This window comes from Eptatretus burgeri, chromosome 10 (assembly GCF_056783735.1).
Source record: "Eptatretus burgeri isolate ZD-2024b chromosome 10, Ebu_testis_v1, whole genome shotgun sequence".
Taxonomy (NCBI): domain Eukaryota; kingdom Metazoa; phylum Chordata; class Myxini; order Myxiniformes; family Myxinidae; genus Eptatretus; species Eptatretus burgeri.
This window is the reverse complement of record NC_140970.1, coordinates 3,361,390-3,389,263: the sequence shown is the minus strand read 5'-3', so window position 1 is coordinate 3,389,263 and position 27,874 is coordinate 3,361,390. Positions and strand designations below refer to the sequence as shown.

General features: G+C 36.8%; 1 protein-coding gene and 1 long non-coding RNA gene across 4 annotated transcripts in view; one reads left to right on the top strand and one right to left on the bottom strand.

Annotated features, from left to right (window-relative positions):
- Positions 1–27,874, bottom strand: part of NME7 (NME/NM23 family member 7) — a 61,013-nt gene that overhangs the window by 5,559 nt on the left and 27,580 nt on the right. For all 3 annotated transcript variants that reach the window (XM_085896859.1, XM_085896861.1, XM_085896860.1), the window contains exons 8-10: positions 26,313–26,377; positions 6,859–6,927; positions 6,522–6,623 (exon numbers count right to left, since the gene is read on the bottom strand). In XM_085896859.1, coding sequence (XP_085752985.1) covers positions 6,522–6,623; positions 6,859–6,927; positions 26,313–26,377 — 236 coding nt within the window. The remainder of the gene's footprint in view (positions 1–6,521; positions 6,624–6,858; positions 6,928–26,312; positions 26,378–27,874) is intronic.
- Positions 9,718–10,631, top strand: LOC147017832 (uncharacterized). The gene is made up of 3 exons (XR_015062158.1): positions 9,718–9,875; positions 10,165–10,222; positions 10,437–10,631. It is a non-coding gene; the product is annotated as an uncharacterized LOC147017832 (long non-coding RNA).

Genomic DNA, 27,874 nt, shown 5'->3' with positions numbered 1-27,874 from the left:
ATCCTCATTTGCTACACATTGCCCTGACATTATAAATCGTTACCATAAAAATAATTCACTTGTATAAAATAAAATAAAATAACTTGGAATTACATTATACCGAGCGTAGTGGCGTGCGCCTGTAATCCGGCTACTCGGAGGCTTGGGTTGGAGGATCGCTTGAGGACGGGAGCTCTGCACTGGGCCGCGCTATGAGAGGGTGTAGGGCAGCCTGTAATCATGGCGAAACCCAATCCATATCCCTGTGTCGTAAGAGGCGACCAGGGTTGGGTCAGGAAGGGCATCCGGCGTAAAACCTGTGCCAAATCAGTATGCGGATCGTAACGGATGATCCGCTGTGGCAACCCCTAACAGGAGCACCCGAAAGACAAACAACAACAACTTAGAATTACATTGTAATGAAAATGCTGCTTTTCAAATGCAGAGTTAGTTAAACTAGAAAGTTACCGGTGCCCGCACGGGATTCTAAACAGGGTAGGGATAGATCCGGCAATGAATGCAAATCGCATCCCAGCTTTTGAAGTTAGCTCATCTAACATCTGCACAGCACAGCAATGCACACCAAGTCCTACGCAGAGCTCAGAGAGAATGGTGGTGGTTTTGGTTCAGTGGTGTTTCAGGCTATCTTCACGAGTCTGCAATTAAACTGAGCCATTTGACAGGTTGCCAATGCTCTCATGGCTCTCCAGCATGTACACACTGCAGTGCTCACCTGTCATTTGGCTCCTTTAAGGCATCTTCATCTGTATTTACAAGATCATGCCTCACACGTCTTCAGGGATCAAATAGTTGAACTCTGCGCGGTTTTACATGCTGCTGATGCCCCCAAGGTACTTCCACCCTGCCAATTACTCATAATGGTCCTGCAAGTGGTCAGCCACAAATGGTCATCTCTCTTTCGACTGGATCTTATTCCCTGTTTCTTCCTGCTCTCAATATCCTCACAATTGACCTGATTTCTACTGTCTTCCCTCTCCACCGCCTAAACCTAAACCCCACCTCCCCCCCAATTTGATTTTTATTCAGTGCCCTGGTTCCTTATCTTCCCCTGCTGGACAATAGCTATATAATTACTGATTGCCACTGGTCATTATCCCGTGTCATTACCTCCACCACCGAAGGGTGATGGAGGTTATGTTTTCACCTCTATCTATCTGTCTGTTACTTGTGGAATCCAAGATTCACAAGTATATTGGTTTTAGTCTGGTCTGGTCTGGTCTCATCTGGTCTGGTCTGGTCTGGTCTCGAAAAAAAAAAAAGATGTGCTTATGTAAGCCTTCATTAGTTACGTCAACTAAGACGCAATCATAAACAGAACAAACCAAGAGAGTCAAAAGACACAAAGAGGAGAATGGGAATACGCAAACTTGGAGACAAGAAGGAGAAATAAAATATCCCCGAGCGGGAGTGCCGGTCATCTCTGCCAGAGGTCGAAAGTAACTCTGTGCCAGACTGGAATAGGGGCAGTTCATAAAGTACGTACGCTCTACTTCCGGGTTTCAAAACCACCCACCCCTCTCTGTATGCAGGCCAGTGACCACCCAGCCACCCACCCCCATATGCGTCTCATATCACATCACAATACTTGAAGATTACAACGAACTGTAGATTTATCTCAAATGCATTAGTAATTATTAACTGCCATAATACAGCAATATGGACCAATTATTGACGTCCACGGATTCAACATCACATCGAAAATGTTCCTGTAAACGGGGATATTTTTCCCCCTCGTGATGACGACAGGCTCACCTTCATCTTCTGAAACGCTTTCATGTAGTCCAACACCACTTTCATAAAGTATGTATGCAGCCGTCGTACCACCCACCCACCCCTGAACGCAACCCGTACGTGGGCTTTAAACCACCCACCCCCCTCATACATCGCTAATCGCTTGCAAAGCCAGCAGTTCCTTATGAACCGATGTTTGTAAGTCATGACGATGCAGTCCCTAGCGGTGTAATGTACCTTTTTCTTTTAACATCACAGCACGTCATTCATGAAAATAAAAGTACAAATTGACATTCAAGACAATGTTAATGTCATAAATGAAAGTAAGTGTGCATATAAACTTGTGTTCCATTGTTTTAGTTAAATCTGACAAAAGCTTCAAATGTAATATTTGTCTCGGAGAGTTCCGGTTCTTAATTTAATACTTTTATTTTTGTATGTACTTTATGAACAGCCCATACGGGGAATCAGAGCGAAGTTTGAAGGGCTATAAAATCGGAACGAGAGCAAATTTCAAAAAAATGGCTCGTGTTGTTCAAGATAATAGTCCGTAGTATCTGAATCACTAATAACATTTGATCTCTCTTGAGAAATGAGGGAGGAGATACGATTTGAAATCGACGATCTTCGCAACTTTGACAGCCTCGTGACGTTGACCTCGGCCTTGGACGACCTTGAAAGTTATATCATTGTGCACGTCTCATCGACCTCTATCCGTTCCACTATTGGTTATTTGTCTCCACTCGGTTTGATTGTGGATGGACGGACGTATATACGGACGGACGGACAGACTTCGAGACTGTTATTATTAGGTCATCTCTACTGAGATGATAGAGATGACCTAAAAATGCAAAACCGAACCCACTGGGCACTATAGATCACACTCGTACAAGACAAGAATTCCCTTTTCTCTATGATGCGCAGTGCGGACGCAGGACTCGATGCAGCCAGTTTCAGAAACCAGGTGCGCGTTGAGAGCCAGTGACAACGATGTCCAAAGACGAAGTAACGCAGCCACGAGCAGGGCCAGCAATGAGTAAGGCCTTCAACCAGGCCACGTGGTCATCTTTGTCCTTTTCTCAAACGAGGCCTCCTGGTCGGCACTTCTTCTTCCTCCTCCAAGTGCTGAGGTCTTTCTTCTCCTCTCCAAAGGCAGGGTGATAGCAGCTTGGGTCTACACAAAACTTCTGCAGAGCAAACCACAATAATCTCTGCCTCACAAGCTCCTTCGTGGACCACTTGCTCGACCTCCTCCCACACGAGCCTCCTCTCGTTCTCTCACGAGGCTCTCTTGTCCTCTCTTGGTCGGCCTGCAGTTCTCTTCTTCTTCCTGGATGGAATCTTCCTCTGGGGTGCCACTCACGGGGTCAGCCACAATAAAAATAAAGTACATTGCCACTTCCGGCTCCACATTACACTGTGCCACCACAGCTGGCATACACTGGCCAGAGAGATCGTAATCTGCCGAGTTGCACACCTGTGACATGTGTGCCTCTGCGATGGGAAGTCCTCACATAACCCCGCCTACAAGCAAGAGGTAGTTACGCACACATAATTAATGTTTACCCTGTCTATAAATTACATACGCAGAGGCAGCATCACATGTAACAAATGATTTACTCTGAAAGATCCCTGTAGCATGGCGATATAACTGACACGAAACACATGGACCATACTACACACTTACCACAGTCTAGCTATGGATATCCCCCTTCCATGTAACGATACTTTATTTTTGTGGTCTGAATAACTCTTTTATTCATGAAAATAAATCGCACAAAAAGAGTGCACAAATATGTTAATGAAGGGTACAGTTTGGACAAATTTTAAAGCTGAAATCCCGAACCACATTTTCCCATCACCCCCTAAATCTGCGGATTTGCACTTCACAGGAATTTTCAAGAACGTGTCTCCCGCAAACTACAAGGCCCTCCAGTATAAACTGAACACTGCGTGGGGTATCATGTTCTATAAACTCACTGGTTCACTTTCTGTTCTGGTTTGTCGACAATAAATAATCTATTTATAATCAAGGTGGTATATTATTTCTTAGCTTCCGTGGTATAATTAGGCTCCAAATTAAACCGTTTGGAAGATTAAGAGGACAGCTTTCTACTCGATCTGATCAGCCATGCAAGCTCAAATCATTAAGAGCTCTGGCCTTTGGGCAATGCAAACTGCTGCCCAGAAGTGTGTGACGATATTCTATCAGCCACTGAATAATAATCATTATTACAAACCTTAAAGGTAAATCATAGAGAAACCAAATGGATGCCGAGTGTGTAAATTTGGAAATACGAGGCACTTAATAACCAAGGGAAGTGCCGCAACATAGAGTGCACTTCCAATTACGACATTGCATCAGATTTTTGAAGCATTAAAAAAGCTTTTTAAAATACAAGGCCTGCATCATGCAGCCAATCTTACTTGGCAAAAAACAGAGGAAGTCCATATCATGGGTTGTGTTCCATATGTGTATTCATTTGATCTATATTGCATGCCTATTGGGCCAGGAGTCATTTAAGAGTTCAGCCCACATGTAACACAGTTTTATTGGTGGTTATGCAATACAGTTTGTGCTATAACTCCCTTTAGGTTAAAGCTAGAATTTTTATTTTATTTTAAGGGTGTCGGCGATAGCTCACAAGGATGCCCGTCCAGGGGAACCCAGACGCAATTTTTTTTTTTTCTTCTGAAAACCATTGAAAATCAATAATCATGGTATAATTTAAAGGGAAAATTATCTTGAATTTTTTTTGCCAATCACAAATTGTCCAAAAAAGCCATTGAGTGTCGATTTTCGATTTTCGCCAGTGACGTCACACCTGGAACCCACCTTGATCCAAATGTTGGATAATATAGAAAACTCGAAGTCCACTCGGTAGAGCGCATTCCTACACCACGTAATACCTGATCCACGAGAACATATCGAGTCCAAAACATTTTTGAAATGAAATATCATGCTATACAATACTACATCGTTTTTGGCCCCATCTCTCAATGGTGAAGAATCACTTTAAAAATTAAATAATTCTCGTATCCAGATCCGGATCTTCACTAAAATTGAATCAATTCGTCGTGGTCACACACCCAATCTGTCCAAGTTTCATCCGAATCCGTCCACAACTTTATGAGATATCGTGCTATATATTAGTTGAGCCCCATCTCTCAATGATGAAGAATCACGTAACAAAAAATTATCGGATTCTGATCCGGATTCGGATCTTTACCAAAATTGAATCAATTCTTCCTTGTCACCCACCCACCATTCCCACCAAGTTTCGTCCTAATCTGTCCACAATTTTTTGAGATATCGTGCTTATATATCATTTTTGACCCGATCTCTCAAAGGTGAAGAATCACTTTAAAATTCTAGTAGTCGGATCCGGATCAGAATCTTCACCAAAATCTAATCAGTTTGTCCTTGTCACACACCCAACCTGCACACAAACAAACAGACAAACAAACAGTGAGGGGTGAAAACACAACCTCCTTCACCTTCGGTGGCAGAGGTAACCAGTGTATTTTGAGTTCAGATTCAGATACTGATTTTTCCATCATCAGCAACTCTGAAAGTTCTCAGAATGTTGAAAATGATCAGTGGGATTTTGAAGAAACTATTGGACAAAATTAGTGATGGAAACGCTTTCGGGGAAATTGTGGAGCAGTGTAGTTTTGATGAACCTTGCGTGAGTGATTCAGACGAAGATGGCGACAATGGAATTGTGAGTGAAGATGAAAACACCGGTTGCGTGTTCACTGCAGATTGGTAGGTTTTGTTTTTCCGTTCAATTGACTGTACATAAGGGATTTTGTTTTCATTGATAAATCAGTTAGATTACTCCAGCAGAAATACCCGTCATCGCCCGACAGCCGACACTGCCCAAGCACACTCGGACACCGCCAAGAAAATGGGCAATGAATGCTTTGTCTCACTATAGTAGGTTGAAAAGGTATCCCGTATGGTACGGAATCATCCCAATTCATATTTTCCCCGGACGCCGTTTGTGTCTGTGGTTGGGCCGTGTCATGTCGTGTCCATGCCGTGTCGCGCCATGTTATTGTGGAGATGATGATGGAGGGTGGTGGGTGTGGGGTGGTGGTGGGTAATGCGTAGGGTGATGGTTCATGGGGGTTTATGGGGCATGTTGGTGGGGGGGGTGGGGGATGGTGATGGGTATTGTGGGGTGATGGTTGATGGGGGGTTGTTGAAGGGGGGGGAGTGGAGCATATCTAGCGAGGTGAGACGATCGCCGGCGAGTCAACACATATGTTTGATTCACCACTCAAATCACCCAAATACATGCACTGGTAGCTCAGTAGAGATGGCGTTACAGTTTCGAACAGCTGTGTCTTCCACTTAATTGTGCGGATGGCATTCCCTCTCAATCGTGGCTTATAACCACAAGATCAAGCCATCTCTGCCGTTTCATAACAGTGCTCTGTAAAATGCCCCGAGCACAAAACCGAACATTTTGTCAGCCTGTTTCACACACGGGTATTTTGGACAAACGTCGTCCAATTTCTGGCAACCCTCGGATCTTTAGGCCATTGGTGTAGCATTTAACCATATCGGCTTGTATTACTGCAACCACCAAGGATCCATAGACTCGGCACATTTGTGGAAAATCAAAAATTATTCGCCGTTTGAGTTCAATCGTACCGTGATGTAACCCGGAGACAACACAAATCTGGCGGTCGACTTCCAAGTGTGAGAAGAAGAATAAGAATAATAAGAATAAGAATAATAAGAATAAGAAGAAGAATAAGAAGAAGAATAATGTTCTTACCGGGTCCCAAGGGCCACATAATTCGCGAAAGGATTCCACAGCGGTCTCGCCACAGACTTCCAACGCCATGCAGGGACCCGTTGATAACTCAGTCACTAATGCCTACAACAACATAGCATAAATGCAAAGAAATACCAGCTCATGGTACAAAGCAGAAGCCATGGCCAAACCCAGCTTGTATTAACATCTTAAGCTCTGTGAAATCTTTACTCGAATTGAAACAAACATGGAATTAATTTTAATGCATCGATTCACAAAACAACGTTTGCAATATCAGTAATTCAATGTCTTGTTTCTTTTCTGTTAATACATGAGCAGGTCGAAACCCTCTTTTTACCTTGTACTCCTGCACAACACCATGGTATACTTCCAGAAACTCCTTTGCCTCTTTTATTTCCAACACAAGCTGCAACAGAGATAAGGTCACGGGGTAAACACATGGAATTTTGTTTAAAGATTACATATCAGCATCATCTTCCTCCATCAATATTTTCCACCACACAATCTCGATCAAACCCCAAAACAGCCGAGACCGAACCACACACAGCCTCGACCGAACCCAACAAGGCCTTCCTTGATCCTCCCCTGTAGTCAGGTTTAACTTGTCCAGTGAGTTAACAAAACTAGTATAATAAAAAAATAGTATGAAACAAGCTCAAATGAGCGAAGATCCTCGTCCTCTTAATGATGACGTCATAAAAACGAATATGACGTCATTGTGACGTATCAGGTTTACGATAAATGATCCGTGCTAATGCCCACCTTGATTCCCGCAAACAAAATTCAAACAGCTTGCCGAGTTGGAGATAATGGTAGAGGCGATTTCCATTAGCGGCGATATTATGACGTCAACTTTTTTTCTAGGAAGAATTTCCAAAATCGGAGATGGTTACTGCCTGCGCGTGGGCTTTCTGCATATACATGGCAAGTTTCACGAAGATCCGATGAAAACTCTGGGTTGTGAAACAAAAAGTCAAAAAATAGGAATGGTCATAAAAATTTATATGACGTCATAGTGATGCATCATATGCGTGGTAATTCATCTCTGCTAATGCCCTGTTCGATTCCCGCAAACAGAATTCAAAAAGCTTGCCTAGTTTCGGAGATAATTTTTTAGGCGATTTCCATTAGCGGAGATATTTTGACATCATAACTTTTTTTCTGGGAGGAATTTTCAAAATCGGAGATGGTTACTGTCTGCGCAGGGTATTTTTACATATATATATATATATATATATATATATATATATATATATATATATATATATATATATATATATATATATATATATATATATATATATATATATATATATATATATATACAAAGTTTCAGGAAGTTTCGATGAAAACTGTAGGCTGTGAAACAAAAAAAGTCCACAAGAAGAAGATGAAGAACAACAACGTGAGTAAGACTTAGAGATCCTCCACGAGGATCTAAAAATATGTAATACAAAAACGAGTTTAACCTAATTTTTTTAATGGTAATTCTAATAGTCATTTATTATGTCCATCCAGGAAGCTTCAGTTATGATTTTACATTGGTTGTATCAATCGTACCAGCACACCTCAACCGTAGGCAGCCTAACTAAACCACTTGCACCAAATGCACTGTACAGGATAGTTCCAATCTTATCGGAGTGAGTGCGGCCCACTTGAGGACGTTCATGTAATCCGTAATCCAAGGCAAAAGTTGGACAGGCTCACCCATACCCAAAACCAAATGCTACGAAAGCCTCAAATGTAGTGCCTTGCGTCAACGTGAATGTGGCGTACAAATATTAATCTCATAAATAGGTGTGTCTTACATATCAAAACATGGAGCGTATTCACCCTCAACAAGGATGGCTCAAAGGGGTTGTTCATCAAACAAATGTTGAAGATGTCAATTAATCACCTCAATGAAACCAACCTTAAAGATAGCGCTATTTTCGGATCCGAATCATTAACATTGCCTCGTCGATAGCATTCGGTTATTTCTCCGAAATAAGCTCAGAGAATGGGTCCCGGTGTCTAGCCAAACATCCATCCATATGAGTAGGGTGAATATACTGGTTCTAGCTCACTTTTCCCCATGTAAATGAATGGGGGATTTTCAGCGATTCCCTTTTTTTTTCCCTAAAAATAAACCCCCTTTTTATCCGTTTTTCCCTGCTGTGCAGGGGTTTGGCTTTTTGTGAGGCAATGTTTTATGGTCGGATGCCCTTCCTGGACGCCTCTTACAACACAGGGATATGGTACACCTATTCTAACCGGGGCATACACCGGGACCAGTATACTGGTACTCATTTCGCCGACCTCGGAAGGATGACAGGCTGAGTCAACCCCCTGGTGTTAATTCAGCAGCTGAGCGGGATTCGAACTCGGGACACTGGGATCCCAAGCCGCCACCCTAACCACTAAGCCAACACCAGGCTTTGTATATATATATAACCAGGCTATCCCAAGGTATATTTATTTGTCTCCCCTTTTAACCTGGAGGTTGATCAGCTCACTCATTGAACCTATAAAGATTTGTTCATTCTCAAATTCCTTCAATAGCTTAATTTTCTTTGCACAATAATCCCCATCTAAAATATTGACAAACAAAACATTTGAATCTTTATATTTTTTAAGATACCCCTTTTGTGCCATTACGAAATGATAAACTTCTCTTAATGCTCTTGTTTGGCCACCTCCTGAGCCACATATCATTTTGAGATTATAGTAAATTGTTTCAAATGTTTTCAGTTCATGCCGTGAAAATGAGGAAGTGTTTTTTGACACGGTCGTGCTGTGTGGTTTTAAACAGTCATGCTGTGAAAAAATAGGAACTATTCTGTGAGACACGGTCTCGTGTTTATATTTTATCTCAGAACACGAACTGAAAACATTTGAATCAAAACCATTTTAAGTATGTTTTGTAAATGATTCATACAATCGCCCAGTTATTTTCCAAGCTGTCATTTCCTGTGGCCGCACCCAATGCTTAGGTAATTTCCTCGTCGTTGCCTTATAAGTGATTCACCAGACAAAGTTTCTGCCAGACGGGATTTTCATTTTTACAACTGAGACATGGACTCACTCTCTTCCGATGAAGACAACAGCTTACTACAGAGTTGGTAAGTTTGTGTATGGTTTTCTCTTTGAACGATGAAGCAAATGATTATTAATTAAATCATGATAATTCTGATATATATATTTTTTCCCTGACTGGGCATTGGAAGAAATTGAGTTTACATATCACGACGTGGTTCATGAAATTAATACTCTTATTGAAGAGATCAATGATTTTAGAAGAGAATTGAAAGACATTTACAATGAGTGGCACGAAGTCTTATCACGTCCTATCATCTCGAAGGAATTAAACCAATGGTGAGACACGTGTGTGTGTGTGTGTCTGTCTTTCTACCTACCTCTCTCTGCTCTTATTGAAGAGATCAATGATTTATAATGACTGGTCTCTGATCTCGAATGAATTAAACCAATGGTGAGACACGTGTGTGTGTGTGTGTGTGTGCGTGTGCGTGTGCGTGTGCGTGTGCGTGTGCGTGTGCGTGTGCGTGTGCGTGTGCGTGTGCGTGTGCGTGTGCGTGTGCGTGTGTGTTGCTTTCCCTGTCTGTCGCTTCATCTATACCCTTGACTTATTATTTTTTTTTTTCAGCACTATCACACAACATCAGCTGTTGAAGCAATCTTGTACAACACATGATTTTCTGGAGGTAAATGTTTCTGAATTATTATTAATATCACTCTCTCTTTAGAATGTCGTCTAATGTTGGTTGTATCATTAGTTTGGACGCGGTTTTGTCAGTACACTGGAATTAATTTTATTGACCTTGAAAGGATGACAGGCTCCTGGTGTGTTAATTCAGTGGTCAACGAGGCTTACTCATATTACCATGTAATTATTATCCACTTTTTCTTTCAAAACAGAATATGGTGTCTGAGTTTCGAAATCACAAGACATCTGGAGAAGATTGCTGGGAAAGATTATACATTCTCGCAAATGAATATTTAATATTTTCAATATTAATAAATTATATTTGTTTTGTATACAATTACTTGATTCTGAATTACAAAAAGAGAATCAAGACATGAAGGGAGGGTAGGTGCGCCCCCCCCAATGACCCATCACCCCCTCATCCCATCCCTCCCCTCCCCATGTGTGTGTGTGGGGAAGGGTGGGGGGTGGGATGAGGGAGGTGGTGGGTCAAAGATGGGGGGCGCACAGGGGGGATGAGGCTTGTGTGGGAGGGGCTTGTGTGGGCAGGGCTTCGGTGGGGCTTGTGTGGGCGGGGTGTGTGTGGGTGGGGCTTGTGTGGGAGGGGTTTATGTGGGTGGAGCTTGTGTGGGCGGGGCTTCGGTGGGGCTTGTGTGGGCGGGGTGTGTGTGGGCGGGGTTTATGTGGGTGGAGCTTGTGTGGGAGGGGTTTATGTGGACAGGGTTTATGTGGGCAGGGTTTATGTGGGTGGAGCTTGTGTGGGCAGCGTTTATGTGGGTAGGGTTTATGTGGGCGGAGCTTCGGTGGAGCTTATGTGGGAGGGGTGAATGTGGATGAGGCTTATGTGGATGAGGTTTGTGTGGATAAATGGATGGGTGGATGGGTGGATGGGTGGATGAGTGGAGCTTGTGTGGATGGGTGGATAATTTTTTAATTAAATAAACATGTTGTGTGTGGGGAACTAATTAACTAATCACTAATTATGTGAATATGATGAATATGGGTGGAGCTTGTGTGTGTGGAGCTTGTGTGGAGCTTGTGTGGAGTTTTTGTGTGTGTGGGGTTTGTGTGGAGCTTGTGTGGGTGGGGCTTGTGTGGGTGGAGTCAAAAAGGGGCGGAGTCAAAAAATTTCAATTTATTGGAGCTTGTGAGGGGTTTGTGTGTGGTGGGGTTTGTGTGGGGTTTGTGTGGGCGGGGCTTGTGTGGGCGGGGTTTGTGTGGGTGGAGTTAAAAAGGGGCGGAGTCAAAAAATTTCAATTTATCTTTGTCTTTTGTAATTCCTGTGAAAAAAATGAACCTAAAATCTCTTCTCCTTCCAAATCATATATTTTATAAGTCCAAGGAACCGTATCTATTACATCAACAATTTTAAAAAGTTCTTTCGTCCATCGTTCAGTAAAACCTTTTTCAAAATGAGATTTCCACCTATATATTCTTACGATATCACCAACTTTGAACTTAGGTTTTCTGACATTAATCTCTTTTTCATATTTTAATTTTGTAAATGTTTCTGATGGTTTCATATTTGTTGACGTGTGAATCATGTCATTATACTTATCCACAATATCCTGAATAAAAGATGACCATTGTTGTGAACCGAGTTGTGTGAATTTTTATATAGTCTCTCTTTTAAGGTACGATTAAAACGTTCAACAACAACTGCCTTCCCTTCATTAAAGGTACTGTATAATGTAATACTGTTATTTTTTAGAAAATTCATAAATGTCTTGTTATAAAACTCTCTACCCTCATCAGTCCACAATTTTTTAGGTTTTCTCTTACTTTTATTAAATATCTGTTGAAAAGCTAACATAAGAGTATTACCTGTTTTGTTTTTTAAAGGGACAACCCACGCATATCTACTCCTCAAATCAATAACGGTTAAAGCATACTTGTACCCCTTATCATTATTGAGTTCAATCAAATCAGCAGACCAGATATAATCTACTTCCTTGGAATAAACTTTCCTTCTCTGAAACTTTGTGAATATTGGTTTATGTAATTCATCAGCTAATTGCTCTTCAGTCTTAATGGCATCATTCGAGCCTATAAGTTTTTTGAATTTCCAAGCCCAAGTTTCAATTTAGCACTGATCATCTTCTTCACAATGAACCGATCAACTTTTTCTCTCAAGGTTGGATTTTGTATCAGAGACAAATTATACAACATTTCTCTATCGGCTTCATGCTTTTCTTCCAACGTTGTGGTATTCCCATAATCAATATCGTGTCTCATGCACACTTCATCAACTCTATTGATAGGCTGACTCCAGGATTTAGGATTGTCTGCCTCATCTAATCTTTTATCCAAGTTTGTACCTGGACCACAGAAAGAATACCCTGGAAGATGTAATTCCCTTGGTATTCCAGTAGTTGTAAATTTACTTCCTGATAAAAACTTTTGTATATCTCCTCCGAGTTTGTATTTGGAGATAAATTGATTTTTTTTTGAACCACACACCGAACATATACCTTTTTGTATAACCCTGTTATTTTTACTTTTAATATATGAAATATTTTTAGTATTAGTTTTCTTTTTACATTTGAGACAATAACTCATTTATTTATGTGAAAAATTCCTGCAGAGTGCAAAAACCTTTTTAGTTTCCAACATGCACATTTGGATCTTAATTTTTAAAACATAAAGAATCCTTAGAAATGCCTTCACTCTCTCCTCCATTTATTTAAGAAAAAACTTGAATTAAAATGAATAGCTTGTCGATGACAATAGTCTTGTCGAAAGTATTGCAAATAGACTTGTCAATTCTTTGTTTTCCTCCTCGGTGGGTTGAGTTATTTTCTGTAATACCACCAATCTTTTTTGAATCTCACTGGTTTCCATATTTTGATATTTATTTTGTCTCGCTCTTTCCTCCCTCTCCTCCCTCTCTCTCTTCTCTCTTTCCTCCCTCTCTCTCTTCTCTCTCTTCTCTCTTTCCTCCTTCTCTTTCTTCTCCCTCTCCTCCTTCTCTCTCTTCTCATTTTCCTCCTCTTCCCTCTCTTCTTCAACTCCTTCCTCATCCCTTACTATCCTTGAATCGCTTACACCCCATAGAATATTATACATATATTCATCAGGATTTCTTGTTATTCCTGTATCCAAAATAATTTTTTTTACAACAGGAAACCAATAAAATTTCTTTTGAATTTCTAAAAGAGCCTTACCTTTTCTTAACTTTATAATTTTTTCATTATTTAACATTCTAATTAAATCTAAAGTTGTCGGTTTATCAACATCAGCATAATGCCAATCTTTTATTGAAAATACCTCATTCTTATGTTGTAGAACATATTTATTAAAATACCGAATACCCTTTTCTTGAAGGTATGCTTGGACACAGAAATGATAATTTTCTTGAAGCCTTCTTGCTGTCATTTATGTCTTAGAAATATATGTTAGAATAATATTATGGCACGAAACACCTCCCCATCTTCCCATAGTTAAATCATTTTGTATTTCCTTACTTATTATATATAATCCTGTTTTTTCTGTTTTCATGAGATAAACAAGGGCAAAACCATTATTATATTTACCCTTATTAAATTATTTTATTTGTTGTTTACTAATCGTAGCCCCACAAAACTCATTCTCGATACCAAGTGGATAATATTCTTCCTTACGAGACTGATTTAATTGTTCCAGGTCTTCGAGGTTAATTTTAAATGACCAATTATACCCTAAATCATTCATATCATACCCCCATTGTTCTATTCTCATACAAACGATACGCCCTTCTTTATAAAAATTTATTTTAATTCGAACTGTGAATTCTGTATGACCTGGAGATAATATCAACACTTCTGTATCTTTGGAATACACAGCCGTTTTATTTAAGGATATATATTGTGATAAATCGCTTAATCTCACCAAGTCATTCGCGTCAGTCGGGCTTGGATAATTTTTTAATTTAAAAGCATTTTTCATGTTAATATTTTTGGTTATATTATATTTATGTCGTTCAGCCTGTGCCTTTGTGTAATAATTTGATAAATCAATATCCAGTTCTTGAGATACACCAAAGATAGAACCATCTTTACCAACATAAGTCATTTATATTAGATTAAAAATAATATCATAAAATTTTTTATTTTTGTTGAGTTGAAATAACACATATAGACATAATTGACCACAACACTTGGAATTTAATTCTTGGACTTGAAATGTTTGATAAACACCATTCTGTAAGAATTTTATAACTTCAACAGGTGGTGGAAGGCCAAAACTATCAAAATAATATTTGTCTTGTCTATTAAAAATACAAACCCAATGAGAACCGTTCCCATTATTATCTTCTAAGTTCATAATAATATTCTTTGTATGTTTCGGCACATTTGTTAATTCATCTCTCATACAAATAACCACATTATGAATTTTTAATTTCTTACAATATTTGACAAGTTGTAAATTTGATGTTGTATTCTTTCCAAATTTTTCCAACCACTCATCAATGCTCATTTATTTATTAGAAAGATATAATCCATTACCTCTTTTCGTTAATTTTACACCTGCTTGTGCTATAGAAGAAAGCATATCTCCAACTAGCAATCTCGCTTTATCAGGCAGACCTTCAAGTTTTTCAGCAAAATCTACAATTACGCCACTTCCACTAATTTGTTTCTCCAACTCTTTGTTATGTCTTTCCAATTCTTTTTGAGCCTGGAGTTGAGCCTTCCTTTCGTTGGCAGTTTTCACCGCTGTTGAAATACCACCCGTCAATGCTCCAACCGCACTTAAACCAGCAAATAAAGGAATTAGAAATGGGAGAAATCCTCCACTCGTCTCTCTTATTGAATATTTTTTCAACATTGGTTTTGTCATTTTAATTTTAAGTGAGCCAGTGTCATTCAAGATTTTAACCTGTTCTCTTGTGAGCAAAACATCAATTCTTACTGCTCCTTTTCTCTGAATTGTATTAACGTTAATCGTACAAGGCTTTGGATTTTGAACACAAGATGATAGTTTATGAAGATTGATTTGATTAACATATACCCCAGTTGGTACTTTGCCACTCATTTATTTAACAAAAAATTATGTGAGACTAATCATCACACCATTATCTGTATTAATCTGCAATTCTGTTTCTTCCAAAAGCAAACAATATGTATCAACTTCTTCACTCTCTCCTCTTTCAATGTATAGGGAAGTATCCACTCGATTAGACTTTATAGTTTCCTTTTGCGCGCTCAGGTCAAATGCATAGATTGTATACAAACTTTTAAATGCTGTCATATCCAAAATAGGTTCTTTATTTCCATTACTTTCACACACCTTTTGGTAAGACTTGTATGCTTCAGCAAAATCATTTTTTTCCCAATTAATTTCCAATCTATCTCGTGGATAAAATGTTTCATCTTGAGAAACGCGAAGTTGTTTCACCTTAGCATTATCACTCAATGCATTATTCTTATCAGTCGCAGTATCACCATCTGGCTTTTTAAAAATGATCCACAGATATCGTGGCTTTCCTTCCAGAACACCCAAATTCCACGTGTAAGTAGTTTGATTGAGTTTAACGTGTTGACATCTTCTTTTGAGGTATGATACACTGAGTGGTTTCTTTGAGTTAAGTCTTCGATTCAACATCTCTTCTGTTTTAAGATTAGGAGTATATTCACTGATATACCAACTCATTTCCTCAATTACAAATTTATTCTGATCACCAAAAGCACTAGCAACACCAAAAAGCAATCGATTTTCATTATCATTCCTTTGTAGTTGAAATCTAATTTTAAGACCATACAGAACTTTATCATGATCACAAAATCCAAATATACCTTTAAGAGGAACCGCCACAGTAAAACTATTTTCTGCTTTTGTATCATCATTATATGCTCCTTTCCTTTGAATATATCCAGGGTCTGTGTTTGTTCCCGTTGACATATCAGGAATAAAACCTTCGACAGACCCCTTTCCCATTCTATCACTGAATGTATAGAGTGTAAATTTTATCATTTCAGATACAGCAGAGACATAATCAACCGCTTCAACTTCTTGTGTTCCAATATACAAACGCACACTATCAAACATTTTCCAGAAGAAATCATTTACAAGTGTAGCGTTTGTGTTATTCCCAGCTTTAGTGAATTTAAATTTACACAACAAGAAACTTTCGGAGAGATTCAAATAGGTTTGTTGATTATTTATTTCAAAACTTTTTGTACCATTCGTATTCCAGTCTGTTCCAGTTATTGCATTTACCTTGAAGTAATCTTCTTTTTTCGTGGAGTTTGAGATAATAATAGTATCATCCAAATCATAGATACTATCAATTGCTTCCATACTTGTATTTATTTAGGAAAAAAGATGTTAAAACTTATGAAACCCTGATCCAAGTATTTGAATTATTTTCTGTCGTTCTTGGGGGGACAACTGAGTTTTGCCTTTCTTAATTTCTTTTATTGCTTGTAATTTATGAGATTCCTTCTGAGCATCTTTTATACTCTTTACAGCACCTGGTACATTTCCCACAGCAGAAGCAGTTGAACCAATTAGATCTTTATGTTTAAGAATAGTTGAACCAATACCCATGAGAGTATCAATTATCCCATCTCCTCTAAATTGATGTCCAACACCCCTTTGTCTCTTAGGTTTATAGTATCCTCTACCAAGATACATACCTTCACCCTTGTAGTATGGGGAAAGGAACATCCCATCCCCTGTAATTATTTTATATTTTCCCAACTCGTGTTTCCTCACAATAACCATCGTATTTATTTATTGGAAAACTTCACGTAGGTGAATTCTGATAGATATAACTTCTCCATTAAAAGAAATCACACGATTATCTTGGTCGGTTATCCTAAAATTTACTCTGTGTATGTTTTTTCCTGACACAGGGAGATAAACCAAATTTTTGGGTTCCATATTGAATTTATAACCAATTGGGGTTAAGTATGCGCTGAATGAAAATATTGTATTTGTTTTTTTTCCATCATTATAAGCACCATCAATCAAATCACAGTGAATTAACACCGAATTTATTCCTGAGGATATTTGAATGACATTATCACTGTAAAACGTCCCATTAGTTTCAATCTTTTTTGAGGAGAAACCCAATAACTCTCTAAATGAATTATCAATTGTGAAATCAACCTTGTAGTTATTTTTTAACTTTAATCGTTGATTTTGAAGTATGTTTTTGAATGTTTATAACAATATTTTTTGGTTCATCACCCTGTTCTTTCATAAGACGAGCAATTTCGGAAGATATTTGAGAAATCTCATATGCTCCGGGTGAGACTGTTATCGTTTTGTATCCACTTCCGGGATTATAACTAAAGTTGTCATTTTTATCAGTTATATTAAATAAGGTATTATAAGTTTCCATGGACAATAAAGATGCCTCATATTCTTTTGTTGTGTCAAGTTGTAGTGGGTATGGGAATGAAGATGTGTGGTCGCTTGTTGTGAAATTGAAACTAAGGATTGTGCTTCTCATCTTATTTAATATGAGATAAAATGTCTTTATAGTGAGATTTATTAATTATTTTCATGTTCATCAACTGGTCGAAAATGGCTGATGCTTCATTAAAACAATTGTTATTTCCAGCCTTCTTACTGCCTAACAACAACAACAGTCTATTAACTAATTGCGATGGGTCATTTGGAAGAAAACTAACACCTGAACCAAGGATACTTAAAGCCTGAATTATGTGTTTCTCCTTCTCATTCTTCCTACTTTTACCAGAAAGAATAACCTTATAATTTAGAGTGTTCAGCAGATCAATATATACTCTATCATCATTATTTTCCATATCCAATGGTTTATCAATATACTTTGATTCATCCCTCACAGTTGAACCTTGTCTTCCATCTTTTGTGAGAAGAAACATTAATCTCGGAGTTAGTTTAACAGGGGGTTGAGCAGAACCCAAGAACCTTAATTCATCATTAAATATCAATACCTTTTCTTGAACAAGATGAAATATTGCTGGTTGTTCTGTTGGAATGAGTCCTGCTTTGGTTTTTGAATCCGCTGAATATTCATTGTTTTGAACAGCATTCACAATATAATCAGGGGGTTGATTAATCTCTTCCAGTTGTTGAAATAATTCTTCATCATGATATTCTAATTCTTCCTCCATCATTTGACTGAAATCTTTTAACATTTGAAGCTTTCTGGGAGTATATTCTACTGTGGGAACTGTGGAAACATCTTTCATTTTTTCTTGGGGAGTTTTTAAAAGTGGTTTAAAAAATTTCTCTTGTTTTCTTTCAAATGCTTCTTCGCCCGTTAGTTTCTGTCTGCGTTTCTTCTTTATGTCTTCCTGTTGTTTTACAACTTTTGAAACCAACTCTTGATGTTCCTTAAATCTTCTTGCTCTTTCTTTTGCATCCATTTATTTATTGTAAAATATCATTTAATGAATTGTAAAGATCAACAGGGAAATTTTCCTTTTCTTCATCATTCAAGTAGATGTGTTCAAATAAATCCTTTTCTTTAAATATTTCATCAAATTCTTTATTAACATTAATGCGAGTTGTAATTTCTTCTTCACTAATACTTGCATCTCTGCTTTTCATACGTTTGCGTTGAGTTTCTTCATCAACATCAAAACCGAATGATAAAATCTTCACTCCACTCAGATGTTTAATAATTTGTCTCGTTCCTTCTGGATTAGTTTCTAATATCCCAACACCACCAGATTTTAGTTTCCTTAACTCACTCTTACAATGTGAATATTTTGTTGTACCAAGAGAAACCTCCTCAAATATTTGTCCTTCATTCCTCAATCGCATATGTTCCTCCACTGAAATATAGTGATAATCTTCACCTTTTACTTCTCCAGGTCTTATTGCTCTAGTTGTTGTTGATACAATGCGTATCACGGGGTGTTTTTTAAGTAAATTTACAATATTCTCATTTGTACTACACAAGAACCTTGATTTATGAAAGTTTTTTCCAGAAGCAGATTTACCCACAAGATTTATAATAATAGTTGTCATTTATATATGTAATTGTTTATAAAACAAAAAATATATCCCTTAATATCTCATCTTGTTTCACAACAATATATTTATATTTTTCAGTCGTGTGCTTCATGTAATCCTCAAATTTCTTTTTACTACATAATGTAGAACAATTATCTCTCCAAAAATTATTGATATCTATTGAATTTAACTTGAATAAAATAAAAGTATTTGCATTGTTTCTGATGGAACGACGAGGAAGTTGAAAGTACGATTGACTAAGATAAATACAATTACAAGAAGAATGTCTCCCTCTTGTGTAGTAGCTGTCCATTACCGTTTGGTTTCTCTCATTAACACAATCAAAGATAACGAGGTTCTTTTTTGACTTATCCAAATCTTGGGGAGACGGTATATCATCCGTATTATCACGAAGAATACAAGTTATAGGATTTGATTTCTTTTTACATCTCTGTGCATCACAGAATAGTTGAATTATATCTTCAATGTTATAATCATTTAGGTTTTTTTGATGTTTAAATAAACCGATTATATCTTCTTTTTGAAGACCAGCATTAAAACCTTGTGAGAGTAGTTGATACTCTGGTTGAAAACTCGACTTTGTGAAAGTTATTAAATTATCATAATCTAAAAAGTTGGGAGTGAGGAGCATTTTTAAAAGTAAGCAGGTTTTTCCACATCCACTTGAACCAACTATGAGACATCTTAATGAATTTGGGAGATTTTTATGGTTGTTAAATTTTATCTTATTTTCCCAAATAGGTAAAAAATCATTCATTTATATATTTGAAAAACAGGTTATTTAATTTATTATTGGCTTTTTTAGAAACTCTATATTTTATCCTAAGTTCAGGTTTAATTTCAAGATAATCCATTATTTTATTTATACAATATCTTGTGTTGATAACTGCCTTAAAATTACATCCATGAATAATATACAACAACAATCCTTTGAACATTTCTCTTATACGTTCAGTTTCTTCCCTTGTAAGGAAAGGTGTGTTATCACCCTCATACTTTACATTCATTTCTCTAATCAATCTTGTAAAGTAATTCATTTTTGGTGTAAATCTAAAAGAATTATTTTCCTTTTTATATTTTTTATCATTAATTAGAAGATAATCACAGAATATACATTGTTTATAGGCTTTTGACTCTGTGTTTAATCCCCGTCTTTCACACGCAGGACAATTCTCAAATATGTCATATGGAGAATCAGGAAAGTCTAGCATATTTATAAAGTAAAACTTTACTTAAACTGAAATTCATCTATACTTTCAGTTGTATATTACCATCGATATCGATATACTTTTTTTCATTATCAGATTCAACGACAACATTTTTTATATTAAAGGTAATTTTAAAATGATCGTTAATTACTATTGAACGAAATGTCATTTCACCTGATATATTAACATCCTTTATTTCATCAGGATTTACATCTTTAGGGTTGTTGAAAAAAATACAAATTTCTCCTTGCATATTACAGATGGTCTTATCTTTTCTTTCTAAAGCTTCATCCATAAGATTTTTGTTTTTTGATACTTTTTCTTGTTTCATTGCTTTTTCTAGTTTTGAATATATTACTAGAAGGAGAGGAGAAACTTTTGTTAGAGATACTTTAATTGATGTTCTACCAGGTATACTAAAAGCCCTTCCACTGAAGGAAATTGAAGAACTCATATTATTTACCATAATAGTTTTTATCCAATAGTTGTTATATTTATCTTTGTTCAATTTTACATCCTTGACATATTTCTCAGTATCTTTAACAAATGAAGAGATTGATTGAAACTTGTTTTTTGTGTCTTGAAACATTGTATTTATTAAGTGAAAAAGTTGGAGGATAAAATGGTTTTAAGCACAGATTCACCTGTAAAATAAACGAAATTTTCATCAAGAAAATTTTAGTTTAAGCAAAGATTTATTATATAAATATGGTGAATACAACATACTGCGATGTTTGTAATCACAAATATAAACATTATAGAAAACACCTCTGAACCAATAAACACACATTTAATCTGTTTCATAAAATATCTCCTCTTGAGTTGGAAAGAAAACATTGTGATATCTGTTCAAAGGATGTTTTGAAGAGTAGTTATAATAAACATCTTCAATCACAAAAACACAAGAAAAATGAGTTTAAAGTAAAGGGAGACTATTATATTGAAAACACTGATGGGGCATTTAAAGGGCATATAAAAATAAGGATTTTTCAATTTGGAGAACCCGGTCCATCATCAATAGCTGAATCAATTGAAATAGTGAAACCCGATGTTGAAAAATTTATTAAAAAGACATTAAAAGAAATGAAAACTTTAAAGTTTTATATGGGAGTGAAAATGAATATGAAAAGACAAGATGAAGAACAAACTCCTTATATGAGAACAGATCTTCATTTTATAACATCATTTCAAGATTTTTTGAATAGTGGGGTTTATGAAGAACTATCAAGACAAGAGGAGGATGTTGATAATACAGTGGTAGGAAGTGGATTCAATATTTAAAAAAATCATCTTTTTAGATATACACATTCTAAAATCAAACCCTCTTAAAGCTTCTTCTTATATTGAATTACCAAAAGAAATAAAACTAAAGAAGGCAGTTGTTAATATTAAGAACAATGATAATAAATGTTTTCTCTGGTCTGTTCTTGCTCACTTACATCCACCAAAATGTAATTCAGAAAGAGTAAAACAATATATGAAATATGAGAATACCTTGGACATTAAAGATTTTAATTTCCCAATGTCACTAACAGATATTCCTAAATTTGAGAAAAAGAATAATCTTTCTATTAATGTATATGGATTAACGGATACAAACAAAGTTCAAATATTAAAAATTTCAAACAACTATAAAAATGAAGAAACACACATTGAGCTTTTATATTTTAGTGTTGGAAAGAATTCACATTACACATACATCAATAATTTATCAAGATTAATCTCTTCTCAGGTATTCAGAACAGCAAACAAAATATATCCTTGTAAGCGATGTCTTAATTCATTTCATACAAAAGAACGATTAGAACAACATTCAAAATATTGTAGTAATCATAAATCAGCTGTAATTACAATGCCTAAACCTGGTGAAAAGATTTCTTTTGAAGATTATAATAAATCTATCATGCACCCATTTGTGATATACGCTGATTTTGAGTGTATCCTTAAAAAGATTAATACTGCTTCTCCTAATCCAAAAGAATCATATACAAATAAATATCAAAAACATATTCCTTGTGGTTTCTGTTATTATATCAAATCATCTGTTGGAGAAAAGTATAACAAACTTGAACATTATCGTGGAAAAAAGCTTCACAAGAGTTTGTAAAACGATTAGAAAAGGATTGTATAAGACTCACTAAATTAATGAAAGAAACAAATGAACCGATGAAATTAACCAAAGAAGAAAAATTAGAATTTACAAAGAACAATATCTGTCATATTTGTGAGGGGGAAATTAAGGAGTCTAAAGTTAGGGATCATTGTCATCTTACTGGTAAATATAGAGGTCCCGCTCATTCCTGTTGTAATCTTAATTATAAATTACCTTCTTTTATTCCAGTCTTTCTTCACAACAGCGCCAACTATGATACACATCTATTTATAAATGAACTTTCAAAAACACCAGGGAATATTTCTGCCATAACAAACACAAGTCAAAAGTACATTTCATTTACAAAAATGATATTCACAAAACCTATAACTCGTATTCGGTTTCTTGATTCTTACAAGTTTATGGGAACACCACTAGCCCACCTCGCATCAAATCTAAGCTCCACGGACTCTTTTCCAAATCTTAATTCATTCTTTCCAAAAGAGGAAATTCTCACTAAAGAGGAAATTCAGATTAAAGAGAGAATTCAAAGTAAAGAGGAAACTCTAATTAATGAAGAAATTCTAACTGAAGATGAAATTCTAATTATAAAGAAAATTCGAACAATGAATGAAATTCTAACTAAAGAGGAAATTCTGATTAAAGATGAAATTCTGATTAAAGAAGGAATTCTTACGAGAGAGGAAATTCAAACAAGGAATGAAATTCAAAGTAAAGAGAAAATTCTTACAAGTAAGGGAATTTATCCTTATGATTATATGGATTCATTTATGAGATTTAAAGAAACACAACTTCCATCAAAAGAAAGTTTCTATAATAACCTTTATGAAGAAGAGATAAGTGATAAGGAATATAAACACGCACAAGAAATATGGAAAATATTTAAGATAAAGAACCTTGGAGAATATCACGATTTATATCTAAAAACAGATGTTTTATTGTTAGCTGATGTGTTTGAAGCTTTTAGATCACTCTGTCATAATAAAAATTGTTATGGATTAGATCCTGCCCACTATTTCACAGCTCCTGGTTTAGCTTGGAGTGCAATGTTGAAAATGACAAAACAAGATATAGATTTAATCAGTGATGTTGATATGCTTTTGATGATTGAGAAGTCCAAGAGAGGTGGAATATCACAAGTATGTTCAAAAAGATATGCTAAAGCAAATAATAAATATCTTCCAAATTATGATAGTGAAAAAGATAGTAATTATTTGATGTATTTTGATGCTAATAATTTGTATGGATGGGCAATGTCTCAATCTCTGCCTTATGGTAAATTAGAGTGGGTGGAAGAAAAGGATTATGAAAAGGCTTTGATGAATATTGTTATTTCTTCTCAAGAGGAATTGAATGACGAAGAAGAAGGTTATTATTTTGAAGTTGATTTGAGGTACCCGAGTGATCTTCATAATAAGCATAAAGATCTTCCTTTTGCATGTGAGAAAGAAACCCCAAAGAAAGAATGGTTAAGTGATTATCATAAAAGTTTTAATATTAAAGGTAAATCAACAGAAAAGTTATTAACAACATTCTATGATAAAGAGGGATATGTTTTGCATCAGAGAAGCTTAAAACAGTTTTTGAGAGAAGGATTGAGAGTAGCTAAAATTCATAGAGTTTTAAAATTTAAACAAAGTCCTTGGGTGAAAAAGTATATTCAATTCAATACAGATATGAGAGCAAATACAAAGTAAAATTTGAAGGGGACTTTTATAAATTAATGAATAATGCTGTATTTGGAAAGACTATGGAAAATGTTAGAAACAGGCAAAACATTAGATTCGCAACATCTTGGAAAGAAGCTTCGAGATTGATAAATAAACCAAGTTTTGAGAGAGAAGAGGTTTTTTCAGAGAACTTTTCTGCAATTCATATGAAAAAGGAAAGTATTGTAATGGATAAACCAATTTATATTGGAACAGCAGTTCTTGATTTAAAGATATTGATGTATGATTATTTGTATAATGACTTAAAGAAAGAGTATGGTGAAAATGTTTCATTGTTGTATATGGACGCTGATAGTTTTATCCTAGATATAAAAACTGATGATGTTTATGAAGATATGAAGAAAAATATTGGAGTATATGATACAAGTAATTTCAGCAAGAAGAGTGAGTTATTTTCCAAAAAGAATGAAAAGGTTATTGGTAAGTTTAAGGATGAGTTGGGTGGAAAAGTAATGAGTGAGTTTATTGGATTGAGAGCAAAGGCATATGCTTATAAGTATGGTGATCAGATTGATAAGAGGTTAAAGGGAATAAAGAAATATGTAATAAAGAAATCAATAACTTTTAGAAATTATTATAATTGTTTTATGAATAAGAAAGAATATAGGAAAATGAATACAATAAGAAGTTATAAACATAACATATATATAGTGAAGAAGTAAATAAAAAGGCATTAGGAGCCTTTGATGATAAGAGATTTATTTTAGATAATGGAATAGATTGTGTTCCATATGGATATTGTATGATAGAGTGAATAGAATAGATTGTGTTTTAACGATGGGAAGATGGGTTAGGGTTTTTTAAGGGCTACCGCCGCGTTTTTTTCGCAATATATAAATGGTTAAACCAAGTATTAATCAAAATAAAGAGTGGAGAAAATCTCAGTCTTGGTATATAAATGGAAAGCATAATGAATGTGAAAAATATCAAATAAGTCTTATTGAAAAAATAACTAAAACAAAGGTAAATAAAACAAATAAGCGAATCAATTTAAAAACTAGTAAGTTAGAGGATGTAAAGAAAAAAATGAATATCCTTGAATGGACTGAAAACTTTGATGGTTATCAATTGAACAATGAAAAAAGAATTTACTATAATCTCAAAATGATATGTGGCTCAGGAGGTGGTCAAACAAGAGCATTAAGAGAAGTTTATCATTTCGTAATGGCACAAAAGGGGTATCTTAAAAAATATAAAGATTCAAATGTTTTGTTTGTCAATATTTTAGATGGGGATTATTGTGCAAAGAAAATTAAACTATTGAAGGAATTTGAGAATGAACAAATCTTTATAGGTTCAATGAGTGAGCTGATCAACCTCCAGGTTAAAAGGGGAGACAAATAAATATACCTTGGGATAGCCTGGTTATATATATATACAAAGCCTGGTGTTGGCCTAGTGGTTAGGGTGGCGGCTTGGGATCCCAGTGTCCCGAGTTCGAATCCCGCTCAGCTGCTGAATTAACACCAGGGGGTTGACTCAGCCTGTCATCCTTCCGAGGTCGGCGAAATGAGTACCAGTATACTGGTCCCGGTGTATGCCCCGGTTAGAATAGGTGTACCATATACCTGTGTTGTAAGAGGCGTCCAGGAAGGGCATCCGACCATAAAACATTGCCTCACAAAAAGCCAAACCCCTGCACAGCAGGGAAAAACGGATAAAAAGGGGGTTTATTTTTAGGGAAAAAAAAGGGAATCGCTGAAAATCCCCCATTCATTTACATGGGGAAAAGTGAGCTAGAACCAGTATATTCACCCTACTCATATGTATGTCCATTAACATTTAACTAAAACATCTCCTCACAAACTACTCAACCGATATGGACCAAATTTGGTATGATGCATCAGCACAGCAAGGTCTCATGGGGTTATGCTACCCATCCAGATGTACCCCCTATAAAGTGGTTTAAGGGGGGATTTGCTTCACATATTGGTATTTCATTCAAAAATATTCTCAGAAACCAACAACCAGGTCCAGACCAAACTGGCCATGTGGCATCGGGACCATGCCCTAGCCTTAAGTTGTGCTTCCCATGTGCGCCTCAAAGGGTTGTGCAATAAATAAGTACAAAAAAGTCAGGGTTACCATTCGTAGGGCAGATATTTCAAACCCTGCTTCCAAAATCGCATTTACAATTTTCCCCACGAGACCTGCAGAAAACACACACACCTTTGACATGTGATTAAAAAATAAAACTTAAGGTGTATAACATGTTACAGGTGAAGCACTGTAACTGGTAGAAGTTAAAATTACAACAAAGTTTTTTTTTTATCTCGGGATTATGGGTCCCAGCATCCAATTACTACTCTGCATCTATCACATGCTGCAAATGTGTATGAACATGTGTACAAGATATATAAATATATATGATATAAGATTGGGGTGGCTGGGATTATACATTTTAAAAGGAAAAAGGCACATCCAACCAAAAAAGTAACTGGATCTACCCTGCTCATCGAGTAATAAACAATCAAGAGCAGGTGACCTTTCACCCGCTTCGTAGCGGGCTTCCTCAGGCATTCCTACGTGTTCATAGAGAACATCAATGAACATGTAGGAATTACCCAGACAGTTGTTTCTTTAGTTTGTGTGTTGGTAGATCCTGGCCTTTGTCCATGGAATTGGGGGGAAATGCGTTGTGAGATTAGCCTGCTTCATCCCAGGTGTGATCTTCCCCTTCTCTACCCATTTTCAACTTTCTCAATTCACCATCAATCTGCTTCAACAATCTCAATCAATCAATCCCTTTTTCAATCCATCGGTCTTTCATTTAATACCGCAACCCATCGTCCAAAATTTGATTAATCTGTTCATCCGTCCCACACAGTTAGAAACAATTAATCCTCCACACCGGTCAAATTACCTTCCCCATTCCTCCTTCCCTGCACTTCCACATTAGTCATGCGGGACAACACTTCTCACAAACACACAGTAGAAAGGAACATTTGTGTGCACAAATGAGTTTGCGTGTGGGGAGGAACCATTTGAGTGTTCGTGCATGGGAGGGGCTGGGGGCACCCGTGCCAATCAGACTTCGCCTGAACATAATGGGGTGGATTTCCACCGCCACTTTGCTGGACCCTCCCCATCGGACGCACAGCGATAGGAAAGGGCCGTGCAGGGTCAAAGAATGCTCATGTGAACTTTGCTCTCTTGAAGCCTCGCCCAGCATGGCACGTACAAAGGCCAGGGTGTGGCTCGGTTCGGAGCTGTTGTGTGTGTGCCGGGGACATGTCAAGAAGAAAACTGCCTGTTTGAGGGATCGCTTGCCGGGACAAACTGTGTTGGGTCCAGGATGAACTGCCGGGGTTAGGTCCGGGATGAACTGTGCTGGGTCCAGAGCGAAGCGCAAGGCGAGGATGCAGTGATGCTGTGAGGTCCTTGACACAGCACACAGCTGCACATACACTCACGCTATCTTTTTCTTGCTCTCTCTAAGAACCGTGAACCATTTATGTTGGACGCACCAAGAGAATCAACCCTCCTTAGGAGTTATCAATGATTACCCTCTGTCCCCATGTGGGTTAGGCATTGCTCACACCTCAAACATTTCCTCTTAGCTTACACTATCACTACACTGCACTCTGATGCCACATCGACACTCCACGGCCCATCCTCCCCATCCTTTAATGTCCATATAGTTAAGG